This window comes from Schistocerca serialis, chromosome 3 (assembly GCF_023864345.2).
Source record: "Schistocerca serialis cubense isolate TAMUIC-IGC-003099 chromosome 3, iqSchSeri2.2, whole genome shotgun sequence".
NCBI classification, from domain to species: Eukaryota; Metazoa; Arthropoda; class Insecta; order Orthoptera; family Acrididae; genus Schistocerca; species Schistocerca serialis.
In genome coordinates this window covers 499,970,577-499,982,729 of record NC_064640.1, presented here as the reverse complement: position 1 = coordinate 499,982,729, position 12,153 = coordinate 499,970,577, and the positions used below count along the sequence as shown (strand labels likewise).

The window sequence follows — 12,153 nt, the reverse complement described above, 5'->3', positions numbered from 1 at the left end:
GGGTGACTGTGACGGTGGTGAGGTTGAGGTTGAGCGGAAGCATCAGCTGTGGTGGTTGTTTTGCAGATGAGCGCGGCAGGGCGTTCGCGATGCGAGAGCGGCACGCGGGAGAAATGAACGCGCCCGTGGCGCCCCTCAGGTTCCACCCCAGGCGCCGGTCCACCGCTGCGAGGTGAGTCCACGAGTCGGCACGCCTCCGCTTCCTAGATTCTTCACGTCGCACTGACTGCCAAAGCTTCGATTTAGCTAGATGTAGTGTCGGTACTGGAGAAAGCTGTAAAGGGCAGCCGTTCCACAGTTGCCGAGAGGTGACGGTCGTCTCTAGTAGGCTTAAATATTATTTATTCCTTGTAGTATAAATCATTCGCGGTGGAGGTGCTGGCAGTGGTGATGCTGGCAGTGGTGATGCTTTTAGCGGTGTTCGTAGCGAGTTTGGTGTTGGTGTCTAATTCGCTACATTATAATGGTTTCGTTCTTGAACTTTCTGTTTCTTATGACGGTCCAGAGTTGATCTAGCGCTTCAACGTTTACATTCTGTAGCAATATGAAGCAGTTACGTTGATACTCCAATATGCTGATGCCTTTAATGGAAATAACAACAAATGTAGCTTAAGAAATCAATGACGCATTGTACAAAGTAGTAGCAGACGTAGAATAAGGGGCGATCAATAAGTTTCCGTTCGGAGGCCTTGCAGTGAGGCAAAATCGCCGTGAGCATTGAGGGAATCGTTTCACCGACGCACTAGGTTGAAGATGCCTGTTTGGTAAAATACTGTGTTCTGCTACCTGAAGAAATCTGTAACTACCTGCTGTACTTTATCAACCCTTCATGGCCCTTTTTCAGGGACCGCAGACATTAAATCGCATGAGGAGAGACAAAGACTGTAGGATGGGTGCTTGAGTGTCTTCAGTTGTGTGCGACTCCCTACAGATGGTAAGGAGAGGTTGGTAGTAGAGTGGTGTGGCAATTGTCGCCGTAGAAAAGTTGGACAGGAACAGAAATAATTATCGAACAAGATAACATAGTAGACAGAAGATTTATTTCCAAGCAAATGACGACTTTTTAAAAATAATGCAGCAAGAAACAGAGTCCAGCCAATACAATAGCACCAAGGATGAGGTTCCACGAACTAAGCACAAATGACGGTGTTAGAGCACGACTAGGCGGCGTCTGCGAAATGTCACATAGCGAAATAGCTCAGAGTACTAGTGGGCTGTGTGACTGTCACTGATCATCTTATACTGCAGCGGCAGAGGGCGCTCATGGTACGGAGCCGCTGGAGGTGTGACTCAGCGGGCGTACTCCATTGGGTCCGCCGGATCTCACACGACTGCTGTCGGTGTCTGAGAGGAACTTGCAATTCTGTTGCCAACTTTAAGACGCCCGTAGTGATATGTTGATACATGATACCTCGTCTCCCACTTGAGTTGGCGTAACTTCAGTGTTATGACATTTACGATATGGGGACGTGCGTTAACGTGAAGCAGCAACAGCCTTTGTTGCGTACCAGTCCACAACAGTGGTTTCCGGTACACATGCTGCCCCATACACATTCTGCATTATCCGATGGATGTCTACCGGTGTTTGTCCTTCAGCAGCCAAGAAAAGAATGACAGCACATTGGTCCTGTTTGGACGCATAGCTCACATTTCCGTACTGACCGCACACACGTTGAAAGGACACGGATGCCACACTAATCCCTTGCCGACAGAAACTTTTTGATCACCCCTTATGTCTGACTAAAAGTCTTGTACGGCTGCGTTCCAGTTAATTTCAATTTTTTGTTTCAGTTGTTGATTCTCCGAAACTATGGAAAAATTCACGGGGTAATTTAAGCGGTAATTATGTGATTATATTTCCAAAACCTTGCAGGAGTGGAAAATAAAGCAACCAAGGCTTCTTGGCTTCACGAATTTCCTGTTACATTTCACACGGAATAGTAGGCGGAATTAGTCCCTTTCCGAACTTGAGAAATTCTCGCGCAGCGAAGTGTTTCGCGTGACTGCAAAGATTCGCAAATCACTCCAGTTTTTATAAAGCATCAAAGATGCGGTGAGCAGATATACAACACAATATCGTTGACATCCGTAGCAGAATTCTAGAGTATATTATGAGCTCTGAAATTACGACGTTCCTGGCAGGAAAGAAGGTACTCTGAAAGAACCAGCAGGAGTTCGGGAAAAGCAGTCGTTTGAAGCGCACCTGGTTTATTTCGCACACGACGTCTTGCAGAATACATGCAGATGACGCAAGGCTGACGCAGGTAATCATGTTCAGTCTGTCTTCCTAGATTTTCGAAATTCGTTCGACACTGTATCATATTATCAGCTGATAACCAACGGATTATCTTTAAAAATATGTTACTGTATCTAAGAAGTTTTACATGATACAACTCATTACGCCATACTGCAGGGAAAATTTTCAATAGAAATTAAATTAATATTGGTTGTGCTCATAGAAGTGTGAAAGGACTTCTACTGTTATCAACAATGATAAACGATTTACCTGATTGGACTAGCACCAACGTCATCGGATTGTTCGCTGACGATGCTGTTGCCTACTGGAAAGTATCGCCGCTGGATGATCCTAAGGAACTGCAGGACGATATGGACAAAACTTGACCTGGCACAGTGAACTGAAGTTCTCTATAAACGTGGTTAAGTATAAGACAATGTTAGAGACCCCATTACAAGTTCAGTGGCAAACTTTTAGAGCATGTCACATCGTTTCAATATTCGATGGTAGCACTACGAAACATTATGGAATGGGACGACCACGTAAAATCAGGAGGCAAGTGGAACGTTTAGAATTCCTGGAGCGATTCTGGAAAAGTTCCATGTAGTTGTCAATGATGGACCGTACAAGGCGCTAGTGTGGCCTGTTGTAGAGTAATGTTCCAGCGGTGGAAGTTCTTAGGCATTACAGCACACATCAAGCGAATTCAGAGATGCTCTGCTCGGATCTTGATCAGTCAGTACAGCTCATATGTAAGTGTAACAAAGATAATCAGGGAACTTAAATGGGAATCTTTGGAAGAAACGAGACATTCGTACTGCCCCCATGATATATCTCACGTAGAGCAGTAACAATAATAGCAGAGAGATAAGGGCGCGTACCGAGGCTTGCAAGAAGCTATATTTTTATCGTTCAGTACGCAAATGGAATAGGACACAAAGTCGGTGTCATCTGTACGAAGTACCCTCCGCTACGCACCGTGCACTGCCTTACGGTGCTTATGTGTTAATGTAGACATCAAGCTCATCACCACCTTTTCTTGTTACTGTACTTTGTTCAAACACACATCTATGTAGCTGTGATAACACTTGGAATTCGGAGAGTGACTTAATTTCCCATTGGAAAAGCAGTCTGTTTTCCGACGGTGGGCTGTATTCTTAAGGTGTGACAATTTTCATCAAAATCTATTAATTCAGTGGCAGTGGATGTGCCGCTTACCGCCTGCTCGAAGGCTGACCTTATGGAACTCTGGTGTACTCTCTAATGTGGAGTTCAAATGTTTTTAAATGTTTGGCCAGTACTGCGTACTCCCTAATAAAATTACATGCTTGCCAATATACCCCTGGAAGATATGGTTCACTTTTAAATGACAGTGTAGTTGAAATTGGCATCTCCACTAATAATAATAATAATAATTGTTAAATAAAAATAGGTTTTGCGGAAACAAATGGTTTAATTTAATGCTTTCCACTGTAGTTGCATTACTGGGAGAGTAGTCTTTCGACTCTGTCATATTCAAGAGACCTATGGACACTTCTGAATTCAGCCAGTCATTTTCGAATTGTTGAAACTGAAGGAGCAGACTTGTTACAAACGTTCACTAAGGTCTGATGATTTCTCTTTGGTGATAGAGTTCAAAACAATTTTATGGAAGTATAGTAGTCCACTTTTTTTTTTTTTTTTTTTTTTCCAACTAAACACATGCAGCTGACCTCTTGGAAAGCCTTGTAAACAACACCATTCACCAGATCAAATTTACACTTGACCTGCAACATTTCATTAATTACCAACGAAACAAAAACAAATTTTTGATATCAACGCTATCTCTCTGTCAGAAAGTAAATGTTCACCTATCTGGTTGTGACAACATAGAGGATGGACCAGTCGTTGTGAAATACGTTACAATCTCTTACCTTCTGTTTTGCGTGAGGGATCTGGCAGTAAACAAAAATTAAAATATATACAACAAACCTCGTATCATTTTCAGAATGGTGGTGAAGTTCCCATTTATACCAAAAGCTAGCCTTACAATAGTCGACATCGCCTGGTCTTCAGGGCCTGATGGCCGAATTTAGTTTTTTATAGGTGAAATAAGAAGAAGGAATCACACACAGGTGAATTGTCGAACCGGGGCAGAAGATCGTGTGTTAATTATTTGTGGCCAATGCGGAAGTGCAGGCAAACAAGTCTCGCCCTTTCAAATGAGTGCTGGAAGCCCTTGGTCTTATTGTGTGTTTCAAAAATCGAAGCTTATTGTCACTCATGCACATGCAAGTGATTTCCCATGGATATCAGACTCTTTGCCTCAACTACGTGCACGGAGGTGGCACAGTGCACCATGGCCAGTTCACCACAAGCCTCTTCACCACTTAAACAGCTACATCGTTCCCTTCTAGTCGCACATGGCCAGGTACATAGCAGAACGGTACTGGCTACTGTTGCTAATGTAGCTTGCCAAAGGTGTCCTCGTTATTTTTAATAATTTTTCGGCTGCGTACAAGCTCTGAACCGACTGTACAACAGAGAATAGGAACAGACGAGAAATTTCAAATCTCGATCAGGCTGCATTTGATCGAGTGTCTTCAAAGTTGTATGACGTTCACCAACAAAGACTGTAAATTCATACAGAAGACGAATTTTGATTACACTATCATGGAATATTGTTGTGAAGACAAGACTGTTGTCCAATTTAAATGTGTCAGTATATGAAACTTTAACTTAAGGTATTTTCGTAAAACTTCGTGAAATAAAAATCTCAGCTTTAAAATATGATTTTGGTTACAGGACTTAATGTTCTCTGTTACATAAAAACCCAAGGCTTTTCCAATAATAAGGATGGAGACCTACTATAGTCATTTCACAAAAACTTGATGCATGCTATGTCTAAGTCTATTAGATAACTCTTGGCTGCGATCCAAAATTACCTCTCTGCTGATGGATCTCTCATGCATTCACGCTCTAATATTATACCCTCAAGATGAAAGGTATCTAATATGTCGCTTATGAATATTATGCAGATCCGAACATAGTGTGGTTGTAATAAAGGAGGGGACTGAACGAAACTTCAATAAAAATGAAGCAAAAAATTTCTGTCGGCTCTCTGTTTCCTTCCATTTAAAGATTTTAGTATGTGCAGTGGTTTCGGCAATCTTGTTTTATGTTCTTTCGCATGTGGTAGCCAAGTACGTCTTTCGTCGAATGTAAGCACCAAGAATCTCACAGAGTCCTTAAGAACTGATAAATGAGCGTGATTATAGGACATGAGCTTTCAGATGAAGCGTGCAGCGTGGCGGAGACAGTATGCGCAGTAACGAGCGTGACCTCACTCATCAAACGGCGAGGCCCACGAGAAAGACAGGCCGTGGCACATACGTCACACCACGTGACACTGCAGGTCTTACGAGTGCCAGCAATCGTCTCCGGCGAAGAGCGACTACCTGTTTCAGACGAGTTTAATAATTCTTGACAGTGTGTTTAAATGCATGCAAGGCCCCGATAGCACACGACGGAATTGAGACCTTTACTGGGAACCTTTTCAATTAAATATTGATTTCCTGTGGGCTCTGTACGGAGTCGAGGGTTCGCGAAGGCTGGCGGACAAGCCGACTAGTTTGACGTCACAAGTTCGTTGCAGGGCCAGTATATTTCGTTGTCCCCAGCGAACGGATACTCCACCAGCAACGAAACTCGACGATTTAGTCGAATTCTGGACCGCAGCTACGTTGAGTCCAAAAAGCACTCGACCATAGCGAATGGAATATAACAAGCACAATCATAAAAATACAGCTGAGAAACGAACAATAACAATTCCCCTACATCGGTTAATACCTATATTTAGAAACTAGCCGTTACCTGTGGCTGCGCGTGTATGGTAGTAGTTTCGAGATGATGAATGATGGTGAGTAAGTAAGCTGATGTAAGTTCAATGTCAGCTGTCCATCGTTGCCGAGCGGTGCGTGCAGAGGTGCGAACAGGACTGGGCATGAGCGCGCATCGCTGATGTAAAAAAAGATTTTCAGTCCTCTGCTTCACACTCTTATGGTTCTTTTTTTCTAAAATAGCATGCGTTCTTCCTCAGGGTCCAAACTATTTCCGTACCAAATTTCAACGAAATCGGTTCAGCAGTTTAGTTTTGAAAATGTAACAAAGTTACTTTCGCAATTAATAATAATGATATGGAAGTACGAATTAAACACGTTGGGGATTGTATAATCATTGTATTCATTACGTTGAATCATGTTACGTTGAACATATCAGTCAATAAAAGCATTTCAACATATATCGTTTGAACGTCAAAGAGTAAACAACTTTTTCAAACAGTAAATATGTTACTCTATGTCACGTAGATAAAACTTTAAATTACGATACCTTTTTTGTCGTCATCCGATTATGGTGATATAAAGCCGATTCGTTGACCTAAGCTACGCTCAAGTTACCTGTGAAAACCTCGTGAAAATTCATCTAGTATTTTTGGAGATTATTGTGTTCAGACACAACGATTTTACATTTTTATTAGTAGTATAGATATAGATAACACGCTATCCTCTCCCTTTCCTTATGTAGTTGTTTCATCCACTGTACTGGATAGTTCCCTCTCTGGATTGAAAGCTCTTTATTGATACTCAAGAATTATGGTAATACGTATGGAAAACGCCGCGAAACGACAAAAGTTTGTTTCGAAAAGGAGAATCTTTTCAAGAAATCGAAGAAATTATTGGCAGATCCACCAGTACAGTGAAGACTATTATATAAATGTTTAATCAGAACAAAACCTACGAAAACTAATCACAAAGCGGTCCTTCCGCATTTCTGTCGGAGATAGAAAAAGGACAGCTACTTAGGCAAATCTAGAAAAGTCCAAAACAAAGGGCTCCAAACCTAGAAGTTCGGATCCACGCAGGAAAGTCTGTTTCAGCGCAGACTGTAAGGAATGTGCTTTATGAAATTGGGTGTGGAGGTCGAACTGCACGCAGGAAACCATACATCAGTCTAAATTAACAGAAGCAAGCGAGTTTCTTTTGCAAGAAATCATAAATCCGATTGGTTTGATTTATGTAAGAAGGATGTATTTAATGACGAGAGCCGATCTGAGCTGTTAAGCGAACTGAGCGAGTCACAGCGTATAGAAAACGGAATTCTGAACTCGAAGAGACAAATATAACAGCCTCAGTTAAACATGAAGGAGGTTCAGTACTTTTCTGGGGCAGCATGAGTGCAAAAGGTGTTGAGAATCTGTGTTTTATTGATGTTATTATGGAGCACAAGGTTTACATAAACATCCCGAAAACACATCTGTCCAAAAGTGTGAATAATATGAGTCTTTATGGGGATTATATTTTGACACAAATAATTATCCAAAACATACAACTCTAGAATGAGATTTTCACTCTGCAGCGGAGTGTGCGCTGATATGAAACTTCCTGGCAGATTTGGAAGGTAGGAGACGAGGTACTGACAGAAGTGAACCTGTGAGGACTGGACGTGAGTCGTGCTTGGGTAGCTCAGATGGTAGAGCACTTTCCCGCGAAAGGCAAAGGTCCCGAGTTCGAGTCTCGGTCCGGCACACAGTTTTCATCTGACAGGAAGTGTCACACAACTCTATATGCAAGTCTTTGGCTGTTGTATAACAGTCCCCGATGGATGCAGACACCAACGCGTCCTCAGACATTAATCCAATGGAGAATTTGCCAATAGAGAATTTGTGGAATGTACTCGACAAAAATATGAGGAATCATCAAACATCCAATTGAAATGATCCAGAGAACGCTCTACTAGAGGAATGGCGTAAAATTACAAAGCTAACCACAAAATCCCTTGTGAAATCTGTGACAAGGAGAATGCAAGAGATGATAAAGAGGAAAAGAGGACCTATTAAGTAGTATCCAAAGCATTCCATGTTCGTAGTATCATTTTCAGTGTTGCACACAAATGCTTATTTTGCATTCTAAATTGCCTATCTCTACTTTTGAATGGTTCAAATGGTTCTGAGCACTATGGGACTTAAAATCTTAGGTCATCAGTCCCTTGGAACTTAGAACTAATTAAACCTAACTAACCTAAGGACATCACACACATCCATACCCGAGGCAGGATTCGAACCTGCGACCGTAGCAGTCCCGCGGTTCCGGACTGCAGCGCCTAGAATCGTACGACCACCGCAGCCGGCACTTTTGAATGTTTTACTATGTTTATGTAACTGGAAATCTGTGTTTCTTTATTGTATCTCCATTTCACTGTAAAAAGTCCATGTCCCTGTTGTACTTCATTCTGACAATTTTCCACTATCTACACACCCTTTAAAAATAAACTCATGTATTATACGAATAGTTTTTGGAGTATGTGTATGAATGTAGCTACATTTACCGAACAAAGTAGTTGATCCATTTGAGATACACTGAATGTGAATACACAGTTTTAAAGAATGAGAGACGATTCACCTGCCTAAAAAAAAACTTCTTTGTACGATGATTAATACTGAACTTACCAACGTTGAAAGGCTACTAATTAACAGAAACACTGATGTGAACATTTCTCATAAATGCAGAGATATGATGCAACAAGTGAAGTATCATTAGATTAACATTCAGCAATGCTGTTTCTTTGATGTAACTACACATTCTATATTTACAATAACTTGTCTGTCAGGAGCGGAAAACTAACAACATCACAAACAGCTTAGTCAGCACCGTGTGATGTATGTAAGTACTATTTAATAATATTGTAACCGTAACATAGTATATTCCACATAGATTAAATAGTAAAACTGTCATTTCAGGGCTTATAGGATAATTAAAGTAATTACATATGAATGGTGTGGAGCATAGTAGTTGGATGATACAGTATGAATGGCAATGGCAAGGAAAGCGTTTCTGAAGAAGAGAAATTTATTTACATCGCGTACAGATTTAAGTGTCAGGATGGTTTTTCTGAAAGTATTTGTATGGAGTGTAGCCATGTATGGAAATGAAACATGGACTATAAATAGTTTAGACAAGAAAGGAGTAGAGGCTTTCGAAATGTGGTGCTACAGAAGACTGCTCAAGATTAGATGGGTAGATCACGTAACTAATGAGGAGGTACTGAATAGAATTGGGGAGATGAGGAATTTGAGGCACAACTTGAGTAAAAGAAGGGATCCTATGGTAGGACATGTTCTGAGGCATCAAGCGATCACCAATTTAGTACTGGAGGGCAGCATGGAGGGTAAAAATCGTAAAGGGAGACCAAGAGACAAATAGACTAATCAGATTCAGAAGGATGTAGGTTGCAGTAGGTACTTCGAGATGAAGAAGCTTGCACAGGACAGGGTAGCATGGAGAGCTGCATCAAACCAGTCTTTGGACTGAAGACCACAACACATGAAAGGAATCATGAAGACCATGTAAAATGATGTGTTATAAGTACATTAGACATTAATTTTAAGGATGTTTTATTTGTTTATTAATATTTGCACAAAGAAGTAAGACTAACGATTTGCATTGGGAATTTCTACTCCGACAGATGAAATGCCATCAGTAGTGCCACATGCCCTCCCTCTCTGAGGCTTTGTGAAGAGACCTAGGTTTTAGACTAGAACATTGGTTCATAATCAGATTATCATGAATTGGATGGATGACAACTGGTAACTTACATTTCTCAACTGACGTCGAAAATTTTTTCGAGCTGCAATATTCAGATCGGCCACCTCCCTATCGATTCCACTGCAATAGCGACATTACTTGTGGAGGCTGTGACGTCTCCGATCACACTTCATTTTCATTTCCAGTGCTTATGGTGAGGGTATCTGTTAGTTCGCACAATTTATTGCATGTGGAGAGATGTGCCAAATGGAGAAAGTCGGCTGTTCCCAACGCACAGATGCTGCAGTTAACCACCCTTCGCGTCCCCTATAAGCTGTTGGTTGGGGGACTTTGATTCGGTAACAACGCTAGCGTGAATAGGCCTACATTACTGTCTACACATAACATGAAAGTTTAGACACCAAATTAAGAACACTGTCTTAGCCTCATATGGAGCCATCTCCATTAGCAATCTACCAAAGTCTCTTAATGCATTAACATTTAATTAAATTTCATGTATGTTTTTGGAATACGTTGCACATAATAAGAGGCAAGTCATTACCTATCAGTGGAACAAAAGGGGTCAAGTTTGAGCGATTTTATCTGAGCTCAAGTAATTGGTAATTTTCGAGAAGTGGTGCACATCGAAATCGCTGCCTCACTACGAGCGATATGTTGCGAAGGCTCGGCTCTCGAGATATTGACAAGAGAGACGACAAAAGACGAACTCATTGAAAGCAGAAAGTCATTAAAAAGAGTGAGTATTCGCAATTTTTTCACTCAGTGAAATAAATAATATCGTTTACTTTACTCATCAGATATATCGTCGTCGTGCACAATACTGTGTCTGGTGTAGGCACCATTCATTTTTTGCTGTATCCATGATACACGTTTTACACATCTTTTAGGAAAATTGGGAGAGTCTCGCAGGAGAGAGATTTACCAGATAGTCGTAAGTTGTGAAAATATAAAAACAGAAATATTTACTCTCATACCACGTTTTACTACTCTTGCGCGACGTTCCATTGTCAAAGCAGAAAACAATATCCGTATTAACCGCATCGAGAGTCGACTGTTCGATATATATCGCTCGCAAGCAGGCCACGACTTTAATGGCAGCGTTTCTTGGAAATTGCCAACGGATTTAATTAGTCTGCGCCTCAACTTCGATGTGTATTTCGGAATTGTCGTGTACGTATGCCAGTTTGATAATGAAGTGATTACTTTGGAGACGGTATAAAACACTGCAAAACAAAAAAAAAATAAACAGAAGAAAAATTCCTGAAATTTTTGCACTATCCATATCTGCCACTGTCACCAAGTCCCCCTTCAAACCCACGCGAAGTAGTGCACATAATTAAAACACTATTGTCTCCAATGACGGTGCAAGTCTGAGGTTTTTTGAGAGGAAACTGAACACTGTAGGTTACATCACATCAAATAAACCATTCTGTTGCCGTTCCTGCAACACCAGGGAGATAGTCTCGGCTCGTAGGACAATGTCTGAGCACACACACTACTAGCGTTACTGAACGTGCTCTGCAATATGTTCGTCAGTGTCACTCTCCAGGACAATGACTAGAACTGGCCCCTCTGTAGTCCATGTGGGGCATTATTAGTCGGCGTCTAGTCCCATCTACTTTATCCATGACTCCACCTGACCATTCGCGTCAACAGGTGGAAGTAACGGTATAGCCGACTCGTCTTGCTATCGTTACTATGCAATACTGCAGGACTTCGTTGTAGCCAGAGGAGGCTACACAAGGTAATGGAATTATGGTCGAAGACAATCTATCGATAGATTTATGGCGCTGAGATTTGTGTGGGATTCAGTGTAAAGTTCTATAATATGAGAAGAAAATTTATCCTGTGCTATTGTTGCTGTAACCGTAAATTTTTAATTTATTTTCAACTGGGTTGAAAGTAAACAGAAACAGTTATGAAGAGCTGCTTAACACAGACTCCCTTCTCACGTTACACACTGATGCAGCTACTGAACCTCTAATAATTATGTGTGCCCTTATAACAACACGCGCAATGTGAGTAGTAATAGCAAACAGTGTCAGTTGATCTCTCGGATTTTTGACAGGGAATTTTGCAGTCTACAGAGAAGTGCTATCGTGGGAAAATTACTGCGTATTGCCTGTATATTTACATATATGTCCTAGTTCTTGCAGTACACAGCTAGGTATAATCATGTGCAGCTGTGACATAAGGTGCAAAATACTACTTAAACATCAGTATAATGTTAGCATCGAACGGTGCTTCAGCACGATGAATCCTTACCATGCTTAATCTGAGTTTATGCTAGCGTGATTTGGAAACTAGATGTGAATGTCAGCGAAAATTTGAAACTGT

At 41.3% G+C, this 12,153-nt stretch overlaps 1 protein-coding gene across 4 annotated transcripts in view; it reads left to right on the top strand.

Annotated features, from left to right (window-relative positions):
- LOC126470386 (carbohydrate sulfotransferase 5-like) overlaps nucleotides 1-12,153 on the top strand; it is a 329,795-nt gene that overhangs the window by 171,540 nt on the left and 146,102 nt on the right. The window contains exon 1 of one of the 4 annotated variants that reach the window (XM_050098217.1): nucleotides 67-172. The exons of the other annotated variants lie outside the window; for them this stretch is intronic. Within the exon in view, the coding sequence (XP_049954174.1) occupies nucleotides 90-172 (83 nt within the window). The 5' untranslated portion in view covers nucleotides 67-89. Of the gene's footprint in view, nucleotides 1-66; nucleotides 173-12,153 lie in introns of those variants that run through there. 4 annotated transcript variants of the gene reach the window in all.